General features: G+C 39.1%; 1 protein-coding gene across 1 annotated transcript; it reads left to right on the plus strand.

The window, feature by feature from the left end:
* The first annotated feature begins 710 nt into the window (after positions 1-710).
* Positions 711-9,668, plus strand: sell (selectin L). The gene is made up of 7 exons (XM_089001642.1): positions 711-738; positions 1,733-2,128; positions 5,666-5,770; positions 7,007-7,198; positions 7,275-7,367; positions 7,444-7,465; positions 9,516-9,668. Exons 1-7 carry the CDS (start codon positions 711-713, stop codon positions 9,559-9,561), a joined length of 882 nt encoding a protein of 293 aa, XP_088857768.1. The 3' UTR covers positions 9,562-9,668.
* The last annotated feature ends 7,008 nt before the right edge of the window (positions 9,669-16,676 follow it).

Genomic DNA, 16,676 nt, shown 5'->3' on the forward strand with positions numbered 1-16,676 from the left:
TAAATCAGCCAATTTATGTAACTACAAACTATCATAAACCTTTAGAGTCTATATTTGAAATATGATTTTTATATCTATACATACTTTACATGCGTGGAAAGAAGGAAAATGCTACTAAACGTAGGAAAACATTAAACCAAGGAAAATAGAATAGGAAAATGGCTGCCTTTCCAGCAGCTCATGTATTTTGTTTTTCTACTTTCATTCCTTTCATCACTTTGCTGCTGTGAAATGTAAATTTCTCCACTGTGAGACTAATAAAGGCATATCCAATCCAATCCAATCCAATACTAAAGCAAGGCCCAATGTGACAGCCTTAGCAATTTAACAAAAACAACCAGGACATTTTTTTTATAAGCATTTGAGTGCTACTATTCAGGGTGGGAAAAAAATTTGGGTGTGACATACATCCACTCTCTTATCAGAGTCGATCATTATTGAGTGGCCATCAATCATCACTTGGATTCACTCTGTGTGGAAACATCCAGGTATTGTGTTGAGATCCCATAAGAGCTTGACATGAACCGCAGCTAAATGCAGTCGACGGCCGTTTTCATTGGAATGACAACAACTTTAACATTTAAAAAAAAAAAAAAAAAATTCTCATATAGATGCTTCCATCATCCCAGGTGGGTGAACGCTATCTCATACAGTAAGTGACGATAAGTTGTGATTGTTGTCGATATTTCTGTTTGGCAGGTTGACTGAAAATGAAGTGGATGCTGATACTACTACTTGGTGGGTACCCAAATCACACTCACTTGGCTATTTTATTAAGTAAGGTAGCCACAAACTACTCCAGACTCGAACCTATTATTACACTAACTTAAAGGACAACAGATGTCATTTTTTTGTTTCTTAACTGACATCAGAAAAAAACGTTTTATATCATCTAAAATACCCAAAACACGCAGTATGATGTTTTCATTCAAATGCAAAACACCAATAAAAATGACTTTTATTTATGTATTTACATAGTTTCTTTATGTACAGTAAAGTCTCGTTATATCGATAGTCCCGGTTATATCGATACTATTTCTATGCACGCACGGAGAAAATTACATGCAAACAGGATCGGATATATCGATAGTCCCGGATATATCGATAGTCCCGGTTATATCGATATTTTTTCGGACTCCCTTGAATATCGATATAACGAGACTTTACTGTATTTATATATGTTCTTCGTTTATTTACATATCTATTCATTTATTCTGTTCATTTATTTATTTTGTTTTGATTTATTTTATTGTCTGTTCATTTATTTATTTTTGTATTGATTTATTTACATATTTTCTTTATTTACACATTTTCTTTCTTTATTTGTTTATTTATTTATTTATTTTATTTCTGTATTTACATATTTTGTTTCTTTACTCATTTACATGTTTATTTTACATATTTGCATATTTACTTATTTACGTATTTACCTATTTACTTATTTACCTATTTACCTATTTATCTTTTTTATTTATTTGTTTATGTATTTGTTTATTTATTTGTTTATTGATTTATTTGCAATTTTTTTTAATGATGATACTAGTGCAGCGTGTTTGACCGGAAACAAATTCCTTGTGTGTTCTACGTACTTGGCAATAAAGACGATTCTGATTCTGATTATTTTTAACCCCAAGTATGTCTTTTGAAAAATACCACTTTACAGTACAATACAATACATTCTAATTTATCGTTTGAATTGATCATCACTGTTTTGCTCTTTCATTCATATTAGGGGGGTCCTTAATAGGTGCCACCTTTTGCTGGACGTATCACTACTCCAACACCACCATGACATGGACGCAGGCCCGAGAGTGGTGCCAAACGTACTACACTGACATGGTGGTCATCCAGAGCCAGGACGAGAACTCCGCCCTGGTTTCTTTCTTGCCAAATAAGAACCACAGTCCGTATTATTGGTTGGGGATCACCAGAATGGAGAAGAACGGAAAATGGATCTGGATCGGGAATAACAGCACGTGGGTCGGCAAGGAGTCATGGGCGGAGAACGAGCCCAATAACAACCATAGCTGGCCTGTTTGCGTGGAGCTCTACGTCAACGACGGAGCCAATCGAGGGAAATGGAATGACGAGAAGTGTCGATACGGGAAATATGCAGTCTGCTATCAAGGTCATTTAAGTTTGTTGAAAATGGTGACACATAAGATAGACAAACATCATAGTCATGTAATAATAAAACTATACCGACAATAGATTATATCACAGCTACTGAATCGGCTATTAAAAATAACAAACTTTCGTATGCAGAGGCAGATGATCTACGCATTAAAATATCAGCTCTTCTCAGTAGTGCCAAACTTCCTCCGTCCAACATAACATTAGAAGAGAGAAAGGCGTTAACTACTCTACAAAAAGACAAAAATATTACTATTTTGCCAGCAGACAAGGGCAGATGCACAGTGCTGCTCAACACATTGGATTATGAAGACAAAATAAATAGGTTAATCAGTGATTCTAACACGTATGAGCAACTAAAAAGGGACCCTTCCAATAGATACAAGAAAGAAATGATTGACTGTCTCCAAAAGCTAGAGAAAGGAAAACATATAGATAAACAGATGTATTTTAGATTATACCCGGGAGAGGCCACGCCATGTATCTATGGCCTGCCAAAAATACATAAAGAAGGGTTCCCCCTCCGACCCATTGTTTGTAGCATTGACTCCTCTACATACAATGTAGCCAAATATTTAAAAACTATTTTAGCTCCGTTGGTTGGTAACACAGAATACCACGTAGAGAACACCACAGGGTTTGTAGAGAGGATCAAAGACCTCATATTGGAACCTGAGGAAACTTTGGCATCATACGATGTGACTTCTCTCTTTACATCTGTCCCAACCCCAGCAGCAGTCTCAGTGGTGAGGACGAGGCTGCTGGCGGATGTTTCTCTGCATGAAAGAACCAAACTGAAACCGGATCACATCTGCCAATTATTAGAAATCTGCCTTAATACTACGTATTTTCAATTTCGGGAAAAATTTTATAAACAAATCCATGGTTGTGCTATGGGCTCACCAGTTTCACCCATAGTGGCTAATCTTTACATGGAAGAGATGGAGAAACAGGCCCTCACATCCTTCCCAGGGACAAAACCTAGACACTGGTTTAGATATGTGGACGATACTTTTGTCATAATTAAAAAACAAGAAATTCAATCCTTCACAGATCACCTCAACTCTGTAGACTTCAACATTAAATTTACTCGTGAGGACATTCAAGAGAACCAACTAGCCTTCTTGGATTGTAAAGTAATTATAAAAGAGGACAGAGCGCTAAAAACAGAAGTCTTTAGGAAGGCTACGCACACTGACCAATACTTACTTTTTGACTCTAACCACCCTTTACAACATAAACTAGGAGTTATCAGAACCCTCCAGCATAGGGCTAAACTAATACCAACTAGCACTGAAGGTAGAGAAAAGGAGTCAAAACATATCAGGAGAGCACTCACTAACTGTGGGTACCCTCAGTGGTCATTCAACAAATGTCAGAAAGAAAGAATAGCGAACGAAACCAATAATTCTCAAGATTCTAAAAGGAGAGGAGTAGCAGTACCGTACATTGCAGGAGTTTCTGAAAAATTACAAAGAGTCCTTTGGCAACATAAAATTCCTACTTATTTCAAACCGATAAACACGTTAAGGCAAAAATTAGTGCATCCAAAAGATAGGCTACCAAATGAAAAACAAAGTAATGTAGTTTATTCCATACATTGTAAGAATGAAAATTGTAAAGAGCAGTACATTGGGGAGACTCAACAAATTCTCAAAAAAAGACTTTATCAACATCGCAGGGATAATACTAGTGGGCCTCAATCGGCAGTACATTTGCACCTAAAAGCTACTAACCACTCATTTGACGACAATGAGGTTAAAATCTTAGCGAAAGAACATAGATGGTTTGAAAGGGGGGTAAAAGAGGCGATTCTTATAAAACAACAAAATCCTTCATTAAACCGGTCTGGTGGTGTGAGGTTCAATTTGGATCGTTCATACAATAGCCTGCTCAGGCAAAACAGGTTAGGCAACTTTCGCAATGCTGATGAGGGTCGTTATGCTGATGAGGTGATACCGGGGGGAGTGGGGGTAATAGGCCAATCGTTAGTCAGGAATGTAGGAACAATCAGTGGGGCCACAGGGGGGGGTCCCGCGCCCCCCCCAACCTGAGAGTAGGGACCTATCATAGCTGTGTCCGGCGCCACCAGGTCTGGACATTAGGGATATATAAATGGGGCCGATACGACCAGTCAGACTTTAGTTCGCTGACGAAGTCTCTTGGATAGGAGGCGAAACGTCCGAAACCTTCACTTTTGTACAGATGACGGCTGAAGAAACCTTCTCATCATGTAATAATAATAATAATAATAATAATAATAATAATAATACATTTGTTTTCTAAGCGCCTTTCAAATCTAAACCTAAGTTTTTCTGTGGGTGAGCAGCGGCAGCCACATTCCCCAGCATTCACTCAACCCGGAATAACTCAAATAGATAGAAAGCTAGCTATCTAGCTAATAGGTAGCTAGATAGCTAATAGCTAGCTAGCTAGCTAGCAAGTAAGACTATTGTTAATTTACAATGATTAGACTCAGGTCAAAAAAAGTCTCTCAAACTATTACTTGAGTAAGTAAAATAAACAGATACCTGTATTCAAGTTATTCTTATTATTAATATTCTTTTTTTAGTTAATAGACAATTTTGAAATGTCCAACTCGAACTTCAATTAGAGTTTTCTAAACTCATTTTCATGTTTCTTAAGACAACGATATGCAAACATTTGAACGGCACCTCTTTTCCGCTCAATTTTGTTATTTGGCCCTCCAGCTATCTAGCTAGCTACCTTGCTAGCTAGCTATTTGCTATCTATTAGCATGCTAGCTATCTAGCTCGCTATCTATTAGCTATACAGCTAGCTAGCTAGCTATTAACAATCTATTAGCTAGCTAGCTTTCCATCTATTTGACTTACCTCCGGGTTGAGTGAACGCTGGCGCGTGTGGCTGCCGCTGCTCACCCACAGAAAAAAGATTCCTGTGACTGTAAAGTGACCGTGAGAGTTTTGAAAGGTGCTTATAAATGACATTTATTATTATCATTATTATTGTTGTTGTTATTATTATTATATTATTATCATCCATTTATCTAGAAATCACATGAATAAATTATTTTTTTCACTCATTCATGGCCAGATGATGTGCAAAAAGGTGTCCACTACGGTGCCAGGGTGTTAGTCATTTTCACTCAAATTGCAAGACCCACAGAGTATTGACTTTTAGGACTACGTGAACATTCAATGCAGCGTAAGACACCTTAGGCTCTCTTCTTTCATCAGAAAAAAATAGTTAATTCCTAAGTTATGTGAGTCTGGAGTTATCTGAGGTCCAAGTGGGGGAGGCTGTACAAAAGGAAAATACTGCCCCCTGGTGGTAGGGGGAAAATTGCCAGAGGTCTAACCAGCGCTTCATAAGCACCCCTCAGCAAGAAAAACCAAAACCCGAACAAATTAGGGAATGGAGCTCCATCCACATCATATTTTCAATTCCCGAATAAATTCGAGAATGGCAGTGAATGAGTTAAACACTTTTTTTTCAAGTTACAGCTTCAGAAACAATTTAATTCATTGCGATTGTGCTGTTTCCGTTACAGCTCAATGCAATGCGACTATATGCGGAAGAGGAAGGTGCCGGGAGGCTGTCAATCATGTCACCTGTCTGTATGAGCCGGGCTCGGAAGAGGACGCATGTCAAACAGGTCAGGATCCGAGACGACAACACGACAGGGCACTTCGTTAGGCTTCAAGGTCACTTGGAGTCACTAATTATGACTTGATATTGGTTTTTAAAATTGATAATACAGTGATACCTTGGCTTACGAACTTAATTGGTTTCCAGACAGTGTAAGGCGAAAAGTGTGTATCCCAAAAATTTATTTCCCATAGGAAACCATTAAAATTGGAATAATCTGTTCCCAGGTCCCCATGAAACATAATTTTCTTCTTTCTAATTTTCTAAGCCTTAAAACTACACAAAATAGACCGTATTTTACGTATAATAAATGGATTGGATTGGATTGGATTGGATATGCCTTTATTAGTCTCACAGTGGAGAAATTTACATTTCACAGCAGCAAAGTGATGAAATGTGCCATGGTATTATCATTAAAGAAATAAACTATACTTATAATAAAGTCATTTTATTTACCTTTGTGATGGTCAACGATGGCTTGATGGAATGGAGTGGCCGGTTTCATCTGCATTAAACACCTGATGAGGAACGTAACCTTCTTCTTTCATTATCTTGAGGAATGATCCCTTGTAGGTGCTTTCTCTGCAATAATTTTACCTTGTTCCTCATCAATTGTGTTCTGTTTAGCTGGGTTGATCAAGTGTAAAGATGGCTTGTGCGGGTTGTTTGTGGAGCCTGATTGATGGGGTATTTTAACCTTCCAGTCTGCTATCAACGTTGCAACGAGTCCAAATTTCACTGTTTTCTATCCATTTTCTCATCAATTCGCTTTTTTTTTTTTTTTTGTTTCAAGCTCTGTCGTCTCCCTTTCGTGTGTGTGTTTTCTCACTCTCTCTGTAGTCTGCCTATCTCGTTAGTGTTTAAAACACCCCCCCCCCCTAACTGCTGCGTTCTTGACCAATCACGTGGATTTATCCGAAGACGCCATTTTGTTTTTGGGAGAACGGCCTCACTCTCTGTCTGTAACCCCCAGCCCCTCACTGCTGCGTTCTTGACCAATCACGTAGCTTTAACCGAAGACTGGGGGTGAGGAATAGAGGGCAAAACAGTCAGCCACCATTTTCTTTTAGGAGAACGGGCTAGTTCGCGAACGACACATCACTCATTATGGCAGCTCCATGTGTATCGCAAAAAATAGTTTGTATGCCAAGGTAAACTTTTCATAAATGTAACGTTCGTAAACCGAAAAGTTCGTAAGCCAAGGGGTTCGTAAACAGAGGTATCACTATATGTCCCTGTGAAGCCTCCGTGCCGCCGGCTGTGCAATGCCCCCCTCCAATCTACCCCAACGGATACCTTCGCTGTGCAGAAGGAAACCACACAGCCAACTCCACGTGTCAGTTCACATGTCACCCCGGCTTCTTGAGAATCGGTTCGGGCGAGGTCACGTGCGGGTCGTCGGGTTTTTGGCACGGCCCTAGGCCTGTCTGTGCAAGTGAGCCAATCATTGTTACAATATTTTTTTTCAAATATTATCGTTGGTATAACAATCACTATCTTTGTTTCCTCAGGTTATAAATTTCTGTTGGTTGTGGCAGCCTCCTCAGGCCTTACATTTTGCTGTAGCTGCTGCATGTGTGTGAGCTGGTTGCAAAAAAGGAAGAGTAAGTGTTTGTATGCATGTAAAGACGCAATGTGAAGCTTTGACCACAGACCATAATCAGCTTTGTGTTCTGACAGGAACGAAATCAGGACAAATAAGGTAAGAAATCTTTTGATTGTCATTACTGTCAAATATCTTATAGAAAACGTCTTAACTCATTCACTGCCCTTCACAAATTTATTCAGGAATTGAGAATATGCCGTATAGTGCCATTGCCTAATTTGTTCGGGTTTGGTTTTTTTTCATGCTTGGGTGCTGATAAAGCGCTGTCTGTGGCCTCTGGGAATTATTTTCTTATCCACAAGGGGCAGTATTTCCCTTTTTTCCATGTTAGCGCTTTGTTCCAAGTTTAGCTGTTGTTAAAGGACAACCGACATCACTTTTTTGTTTCATAACTGACATCAGAAAAATGTTTTATAGCATCTAAAATACCCAAAATATGCAGTATGATATTTTTAGTGAAATGCAAAACACCAATAAAAATGACTTAAAGTGTGCTGAAACTGCAAAATATTGAAACCGGAAGTGGCCAGTTTCAGAAGGTCCCGCCCCCTTGTTCGTGACGTCACGCCAGGACGTCTTCGCCTTGCTCCAGAATCAAAACAATGGCTTCAAATTCGGAGAAGATGCTTTCTTGTTACTGGATACTTGAAATAGCTGGGAAATCCTGTGGATGTTTGGGCTTTATTGTGTTTATGTTCGTCTGCAACAGTATATAGTAGCAATATTATACTCTATAGAGTATAATTGCAAGTTATTTGTGAACAAAATAAATGTTTATTTTTTTACCGACATTAAAAGTATGCATATACAGTGATACCTCGGTTTACGAACCCCTTGGCTTACGAACTTTTCGGTTTACGAACGTTAAATTTATGAAAATGTTAACTTGGCATACAAACTATTTTTCGGGATACACACGGAGCTGCCACAATGAGTGATGTGTCGTTCGCGAACGAGCCCGTTCTCCTAAAAGAAAATGGCAGCCGGCTTATTTTGGTCGTCTATTCCCCGCCCCCAGTTGTCGGTTAAAGCCACGTGATTGGTCAAGAATGCAGCAGTGAGGGGGGGGGGGGGTCCAGACAGAGAGAGTGAAGCCATTCTCCAAAAAAAAAGAAAATGGCTGCCGACATTTTTTTAGCCTCTATTCCCCGCCCCCAGTCTTCGGTTAAAGCCACCTGATTGGTCACGAACACAGCAGTGAGGGGAGGTGGTTTAAACATTAAAGAGACAGGCAGACGACAGAGAGTGACAAAATGGATAGAAAACAGTGACATTTGGACTTGTTTCAACTTTGATAGTTCAAAAGAGTGTAGACTGCAAGGTTAAAATTCCCATCAATCAGGCTCCATAAATAATCCGCACTAGCCATCAGTTCAAATTGAAATGAAAGGACAAGCAAGGGAACCAGCTATTAATGATGTTTCTAGTGTGTCTGCTTGCATCCGTTGATGTTGCAATATCACAACTTCCAAGATGTACAACCCAGAGCTCCTTGAGACACTTTATGCAAAAATCTATCCATTCCATCAAGCCATCAACGACCATCACAAAGGTAAATAAAACGACTTTATTATATAGTACAGTTTATTTCTTTAATTATAATACCACAGCACATTTATTATACATAAAATAATGTATATTTTGTGTAGTTTTAAGGCTTAGAAAATAGAAAAGTATGTTTTACGGGGACCTGGGAACGGACTATTCTCATTTTAATGATTTCCCATGGGAAATTAATTTTTGGGGTACACACGTTTCGCCTTACACACTGGCTGGGAACCAATTAAGTTCGTCAGCCGAGGTATCACTACTCATATTTTTACATTGAGACAATGGGACATTCTCGGTCACTTGTGCTATCTAGCTAACTAGTTGGCTATCTAGCTGGCTGCTTATTTAGCTATCTATTAGCTATCTATCTAGTTATCTAGCTAGATAGCTATCAGTGAGCAGTGATCCCTCGCTACTATATCTTAGGTATCTGGTATCTGCTTATCGCGATTTCAGTGCATCATAGATTTTTTTTTGCATGAAAAAAAAAACGTTTAGAATAGAAAAAAATGCAGAATGACTTGGTTTCGTCTATTGCGGGTCGTCCTGGTCGCCATGGATTACTGTATATATATATTTTTTTTTTTATTCACAGGTTGACCGAAAATGTGACAAGATTTTCCAATCAACTGGAGGAATAAAGATCAACCTGTGTGCAGATCCTGCGGTCAAACATCGACAGTATCAGGCACCTTGCATTATATTACTTCATTTATGATGCAGTCATTATAGTGTTTTGATGAATCCAACACAGGCAAAACATTTTTACGGAAGAGGATTAGGGCCACTGAAGAAAAAAAAATACTTCAGTGGCCCTAATCCTCTTCCGTACATTTTAATCCCTGTAGGACTCGTCACATTTTGTTCAGTTTTGTGTTCATTCATTTTCCACCATGGTGAGTCGTTAGGAATGCACACTTGCCTTCAATTTGAGGGGTTCGAAACCAAGCTTCTTGTGTGGACGTTTGCTATGTTTTTCTTCGAGTACTTCAGCTTCCTCATACACTCCAAAAACATATTAGGTGAGTGAACACTCCAAATTTTGTTTATAATGGTAGCTTGAGTACTACGGAAGTGATACCTCTTAATGAAGAGACAAGCTTGTCATGCCGCGCATGCGCATTTACATGTACATGATTTTTTTTTCTTCAATAAAATAAACTCTAACCTCTTTACTTTAATGGTAATACTGTATTAGAATACGAATTGAAATTATATTTAACTTTTTGGATCATAGTTTGTGGAATATTTACATTTTAAATGATTAAAAGTGACAATTCAAAACCATTTCCGGGGTTGTCATTTACGAGTGATTCAGTATTTGTCCATTTCCGATCAAGAATTCCTGACAAATATTTTCATTGTTAGCCTTTATATTTTCCACTAGATGGCAGTGTCTCCCAATATAAAGTAGCTAAATTAAACACGCTTTTCAAATGCGATTGTGATCATTCTGTGGTCATTGTTATATGGAAATTGTATCATAAATTATTCCAGTATAAAACTTTCAAATATTCCAAATATGTATACGATCTAATGTTAAGCAGATTCCTTACTTACAGACAGTGTATTGTCGGTGTTCAAATACCTGACATGTTTCGGCGACTACTTCCGCCTTTAACATTAGTTATTAAGTAGACAGGATGAATTTAGTACAACGATGTATACGATCTAATTTATACATTTGGGACTGAAGTAGTTGATGATAGAATATACCTCTGCAGTGTTTTTGTCATTGTTTTCCACCACAATGGCTTTAATGAAGACTGCTGGTTTTAGACGACAAATATTGTCCTATTCGATATTCTGTTCAGCGTGCAGTCACATCCACTGCCCTGAACAAAAAAACACCGACTTGTTACCGTTTCACAATTCAAATCAACACCTGTAATGAAACTGTAATTCAATGCACATATCGGCTCAGAGGGTTGCCACCAAGTGTAAAGAATTTGATCTGATTGGCACAAATGAAAAAAATTGTTCTGCTGGAGTCATGCACTTCCTGTCTGCCAGGAAATGTACGTTAATGAGTGTTGAAGATCACTCAAAGTTCAGCCATTACTCGTGACTAACACCATTTCGGGTCAAAGGAGAAACAACATATCGGTGACAATGTGAGGGGAAGCACTATTATTATTATTATTATTATTATTATTATTATTCATTTATTTTGCTGGGAATAGGGACTGTGCAAAAATGTTCACTACTGCCTCTATTGATACCTTCTCCAGTTCAAGGAGAGGCGTGTGAAAAAAGGAAAAAATTGGAAAAAATTGGGTTCACTTTCAACTGCACTGAATTATTAATTACTTGTAATACAAGGACACACAAACTCATTGTCCAATCGATGGGTCATATTTTACAATTGTAAAACAAAGGCCACCCAACAACAGGAAAAATACAAATCACCCCAATCGGGGTTGTAATATTTTTGGATTTGTCATAATAGTTACTACAATTATAAAATTATATATTTTTATATTTTTTTATTTTAAAATTGATTCTTAGACCACGTTTATCGGTTTATAATGCTTTTTTTTATTTTGTAAAGTGTTTTGATTTTGTTTTTATTAGTTTAAATATGAAATCGAGTTTTTTATACTTATTAATAGGTGTATTTTCCGTCAATTTTTGGAAGCATTTTCGTTTTTATTTTATTGAAAAAAAAAAGATTTGTTTTTGTTTGTTTAGGTTATTTCGTTAGTTTTATTTGGGTTTTAGTCTCATTCTGTTCAACGCAATTCTTTGGCACCAGTTCCTGGTTTTGTATTAGCCAGGTGTTTGCTGACATCTAGTGGCAATATAGCTGCATTACAGAAAGCTCGGTAAACTGACTTTTCCATTCACGCGGCAACTAATGATAGGTTCTACGAATCTACGGAGAGTCGTGAACTGGTGGTGAAAAGCAAACCGCAAATATATGGAGGGGTTTCCACTGGATCTTACCAGCAATTTACCATGAAAATACCATGAAGTACTCCAAATGGCAAGTGACTGCGAATCTTCAACACAGCGTATTCATCTGCGTTGACGTTGCAGCAGCATGAAGCCAATTATAGCATTTTAAAGGGAAAACGTGTGTGTGTGTGCGCGTGCGTGTGGCCTACCTCTTGGCAGAGACGCTGTAATAAATAACCGAATCGCTGACAGGAAAGTGTCAGCTGTACCTTGAGCATAATGATGAGGTTATCGCCACCAGCTGTGACCGTATGATCACACCTCCAGCGTTGTTCCCAAAGCCCTTTACTATCACTGCTGGCAACCGTGTGGGTGTGTCTGTGTGTGCGAGCGTGTTTGTGTGTGCATTAGTGTGTGTGTGTGTGTGTGTGTGTGTGTGCGCGTGTGTGTGAGTTAGTATGGCTATTTTTCGTCTGTGTAAGCTCTGTCGTACAGGAGTGGTCCATCGATGAGAAGGTTTCTTCAGCCGTCATCTGTACAAATTTGAAATTCAATTGAAATTCAAATTGAAATTCAAATTTGTACAGATGACGGCGGAAGAAACCTTCTCATCTATGGCTATTTTCGTGAGGACCAGCGTGATTTAATACCATACGTAGTGAGGACTTTTTGATCAGTCCTCACAAGTTTTTCGTGTGTGTGTGTGTGTGTGTGTGTGTGTGTCCGTGTGTGCACATTTGGAAATGGTGGTCCCCAGAAGTGATGATCCGAAAAGTGGTCTCCACAAAGCATAAAAACGCGTAATAGTGTGTGTGTGTGTGTCAGTGTGCATGTGTGTCTGCGTGAACGTGTGTGTGCACGTGTGTCTGTGTGAATGTGTGTGCATGTGTATGCGTGTGTGTATGCATTTTTGTGTGTTTGTGTGTGTGTAAGCATTTTTGTGTGTATGTGTGCGCATGCATTTTTGTGTGTGTGTGTATGTGTATACTTGTGTGCATGTGTGTGTGCGCATGTGTATTTGTATGTATGCATGTTTGTGTGTGTTTATGTGTGTGTGTGTGTCTGTGTGTGTGAGCGTGTGTGTATGCATGTTTGTGTGTGTGTGTGTTTGTGTGCATATGCGTGTGTGTGTGCATGTGTGTGTGCACGTGTGTGCGTGAATCCTATCGTCGGTTTTCTCAAAAAACTCATGTTCACCTTTTTTTGTGCTCAAATCAAATCCATATCCAAATCTATTTTTTTCCATATCATAGCCAATTTTGTTATGACGACAGCATTTAGCGGTACATAGTACGGTACTTAGTTTTAATCGCCATTTGCATGACAAGGTGGTCCCTGGATAAATGTCAACCCAGTAAGGAGTCCCTGGACTAAACGTTTTGAGAACCCCTGATCAAGTTAAAAAAGATAAAGAGGCATCATGATACTTGAGTTCCAGACACGGGGGAACCCACGCAGACACAAAAGAGGGGCCCCCAAAGCACACACTGCTGCACACTTGCTTTGCTTTCTTGGCAGTTGCACAGCACGCTGACAGACATTTAGATTGTTCCTGACCATTGACTTGCGCTCTCTGCTCGGCAAGGTCTCGTTTCATAGCAGGTGGGTGGGTGGGATGGGGGGGGGGGTGTAACACGAAATGGGTTCCAGGAGAAGGTTCACTGCAAGGGCAAGGAAGAAGGGGGTCTTCATATCTCCTGGGTCATGCGCACCCTCAAACCACTCTCATCAGGACCAGTGCATTCCAGTGGTCGGGGTATAGCAGATCATATACAGTGATACCTCGGTTTACGAACCCCTTGGCTTACAAACTTTTTGGTTTATAAACGTTAAATTTATGAAAATTTTACCTTGGCATACAAACTTTACCTTGGCATACGAGTTTTTTTCGTACACGGAGCTGCCTCAATGAGTGATGTGTCGTTCACGAACGAGCCTGTTCATCTAACAACAAAATGGCAGCCTACTGTTTTTGTCCTCTATTCCCCGCCCTCAGTCTTTGGTTAAAGCTACGTGAATGGTCAAGAACGCAGAAGTGAGTAAAGGTGGTTTAAACATTAAAGAGACAGGCAGACGACAGTGAGAGAGTTTCAACTTTGATTGTTCAAAGGCAGAGTGTAGACAGCAAGGTTAAAATATCCCATCAATAAGCCTCCACAAACAACCCGCACAAGCCATCTGTACACTTGATGCAAAAAGCTATCAACCCAGCTAAACAGAACACAATTGATGAGGAACTAGATAAAATTATCACAGAGAAAGCACCTACAAGGGATCATTCCTCAAGATGGTGAAAGGATACGTTCCTAAAGTGTTTAATGCTGATGAAAGCGGCCACTCCATTCCATCAAGCCATCAACGACCATCACAAAGGTAAATAAACCGACTTTATTATACAGTACAGTTTATTTCTTTAATTATAATACCATAGAACATTTACTTAATAGAAGTAATTGCTCTTCTGTTGATTGTTGTCATTTTAGAAAAAAAGGAGAAAATCCACCATTTTAGAAAATTGCGGCGCTCAATGAGTCAATGACTCCTATAGCTAGCTAAATAGCTAGCTTTCTATCTATTTGAGTTTCTTCTGGGTTGAGTGAACATTGGCGCTGCTCACCCGCAGAAAAAATATCCTGTGACTGTAAAGTGTCCTTGAGAGTTTTGAAAGGCGCTTATAAATGAAATGTATTATTATTATTACTGTATCTATTAGCTAGCTCGCTAGCTTTCTATCTATTTGAGTTACTTCCGGGTTGAGTGAATGCTGGCGCATATGGCTGCCGCTGCTCACCTGCAGAAAAAATATCCTGTGACTGTAAAGTGTCCTTGAGCGTTTTGAAAGGCGCTTATAAATGAAGGGCCTGACGTTTTTGGATTTTATGAGGGAGTCTGCGGGCCGGATGAAAATTGACCATGGGCCGCATTTGGCCCTCGGGCTGGACTTTGTGCACACGAGAAAAGGGGACAAAACTAAGAAGGGATGAAAAAAGACGTTAATCACAAGAAGAAATTGTGGAATAAGAGTCACTAAGTGGCCAAACTCCACAGGAATGTGACTTGGGCAGTTTCACTCTAAGCAGAGTCACTTTTTATTCATCATAAATGATTCATCCATTCAAAATGAACACACTCCACAAGAATAAATACACATTCAGACAGTTATTCACCCCCATTGTAATCTCATAATGTGGCATTCAAGCATAGTAAGGAACTTGGATCGTAAAAAAAATGTGGATACAGTGATACCTTGGCTTACGAACTTAATTGGTTCCCAGACAGAGTGTGGAAGGCGAAAAGTGTGTATCCCAAAAATTAATTTCCCATAGGAAACCATTAAAATGAGAATAATCCATTCCGAGGTCCCCATAAAACATAATTTTTTACTTTCTAATTTTGTAAGCCTTAAAGGACAACCGACGTCCCTTTTTTTGTTTTTTTAAACTGAAATCAGAAAAACATTTGATAGCATCTAAAAAAAAATAAAAATAATAGTATGATATTTTTAGTCAATGCAAAACACCAATAAAAATGACTTAAAGTGTCTAAAATCTGCAAAAAATTGAGCTGCGAATTGGTCATTTTCAGAAAGTCCCGCCCTCAGTTCGTGACGTCACGCCAAGACGTCTTGCATTGCTGGAGAATCCAAACAATGGCTTTAGATTCGGAGAATAGGCTTTCTTGTTACACATCCAGTTATGAATATGATTCAAATAGTTCTGAAGAGGAAAGCATACATATTTGCAATCGATTAAAGAATTTATTCCGTGCCATTATGAGGCAACATTGAGGGGAGACAACGAAAAAGAGGCACAAAATGGTGACCTCATGTGGCCACCTCCGTTTCCACAGGCTGATAAATTCCTTATATGGAGCTTGGAAGCCCTCTTCTGGCGGCTTTTGGGTGCAACACGAGGTCCCCAGACCAAACAAGTACAGCAAAATACATTGACGTGATGGAAGGACGCTACAAGGCTTTTTTACGATCCGGGGCGGTCCATACGGACTCGTCACCAACTCAAAAACAAGACTTCCTGAATATTCAGAGCGAGTCTTAAAACGTAAAATATAGCTATATGCGGTGGAATCTTTGTAAAATACGCTCAGTAGAAGTCATTTGAAGCCATTTTACAAATTATGGACACAACTTGTCCGGAGATATTGGTTGTCCATTAAAACTACACAAAATATAGCTGATTTTATGTATAATAGATATGCTATGGTATTGTAATTAAAGAAATAAACTGTATGGTATAATAAAGTCATTTTATTTACCTTTGTGATTGGTCATTGATGGCTTGATGTAATGGAGTGACCGGTTTCATCAGCATGAAACACCTGATGAGGAACGTAACCTTCTTCTTTCACCATCTTGAGGAATGATCTCTTCTAGGTGCTTTCGGTGTGATAATTTTATCTAGTTCCTCATCAATTGTGTTCTGTTTAGCTGGGTTGATTGCTTTTTGCATCAAGTGTACAGATGGCTTGTGCGAGTTATTTGTGGAGCCTGATTGATGGGAATTTTAACCTTGCAGTCTACACTCTGCCTTTGAACTATCAAAGTTGAAACGAGTCCAAATTTCACTGTTTTCTATCCATTTTGTCACTCTCTCTCTGTCGTCTGTCTGTCTCTTTAATGTTTAAACCACCTCCCCCCACTGCTGTGTTCTTGACCAATCACGTGGCTTTAACTGACGACTGGGGGGGCGGGGAATAGAGGACCAAAACAAGCCGGCTGCCATTTTCTTGTTAGGAGAAGGAGCTTGTTCGCGAACGACACATCACTCATTGTGGCAGCTCCGTGTGTATCCCAAAAAATAATTCGTATGACAAGGTAAAATTTTCATAAATTTAACGTTCG

Source organism: Hippocampus bargibanti, linkage group LG07, assembly GCF_051943395.1.
Source record: "Hippocampus bargibanti isolate YZ-2025 linkage group LG07, ASM5194339v1, whole genome shotgun sequence".
NCBI classification, from domain to species: Eukaryota; Metazoa; Chordata; class Actinopteri; order Syngnathiformes; family Syngnathidae; genus Hippocampus; species Hippocampus bargibanti.

Bases quoted from the DNA above. Each gene is read 5' to 3' on its own strand.
- sell (XM_089001642.1), top strand. From the start codon at position 711: ATGAAGTGGATGCTGATACTACTACTTG. The intron at 2,129-5,665 runs GTCATTTAAGTT...TTTCCGTTACAG, and splicing joins ATATGCAGTCTGCTATCAAG to CTCAATGCAATGCGACTATA. The intron at 7,368-7,443 runs GTAAGTGTTTGT...GTGTTCTGACAG, and splicing joins CTGGTTGCAAAAAAGGAAGA to GAACGAAATCAGGACAAATA.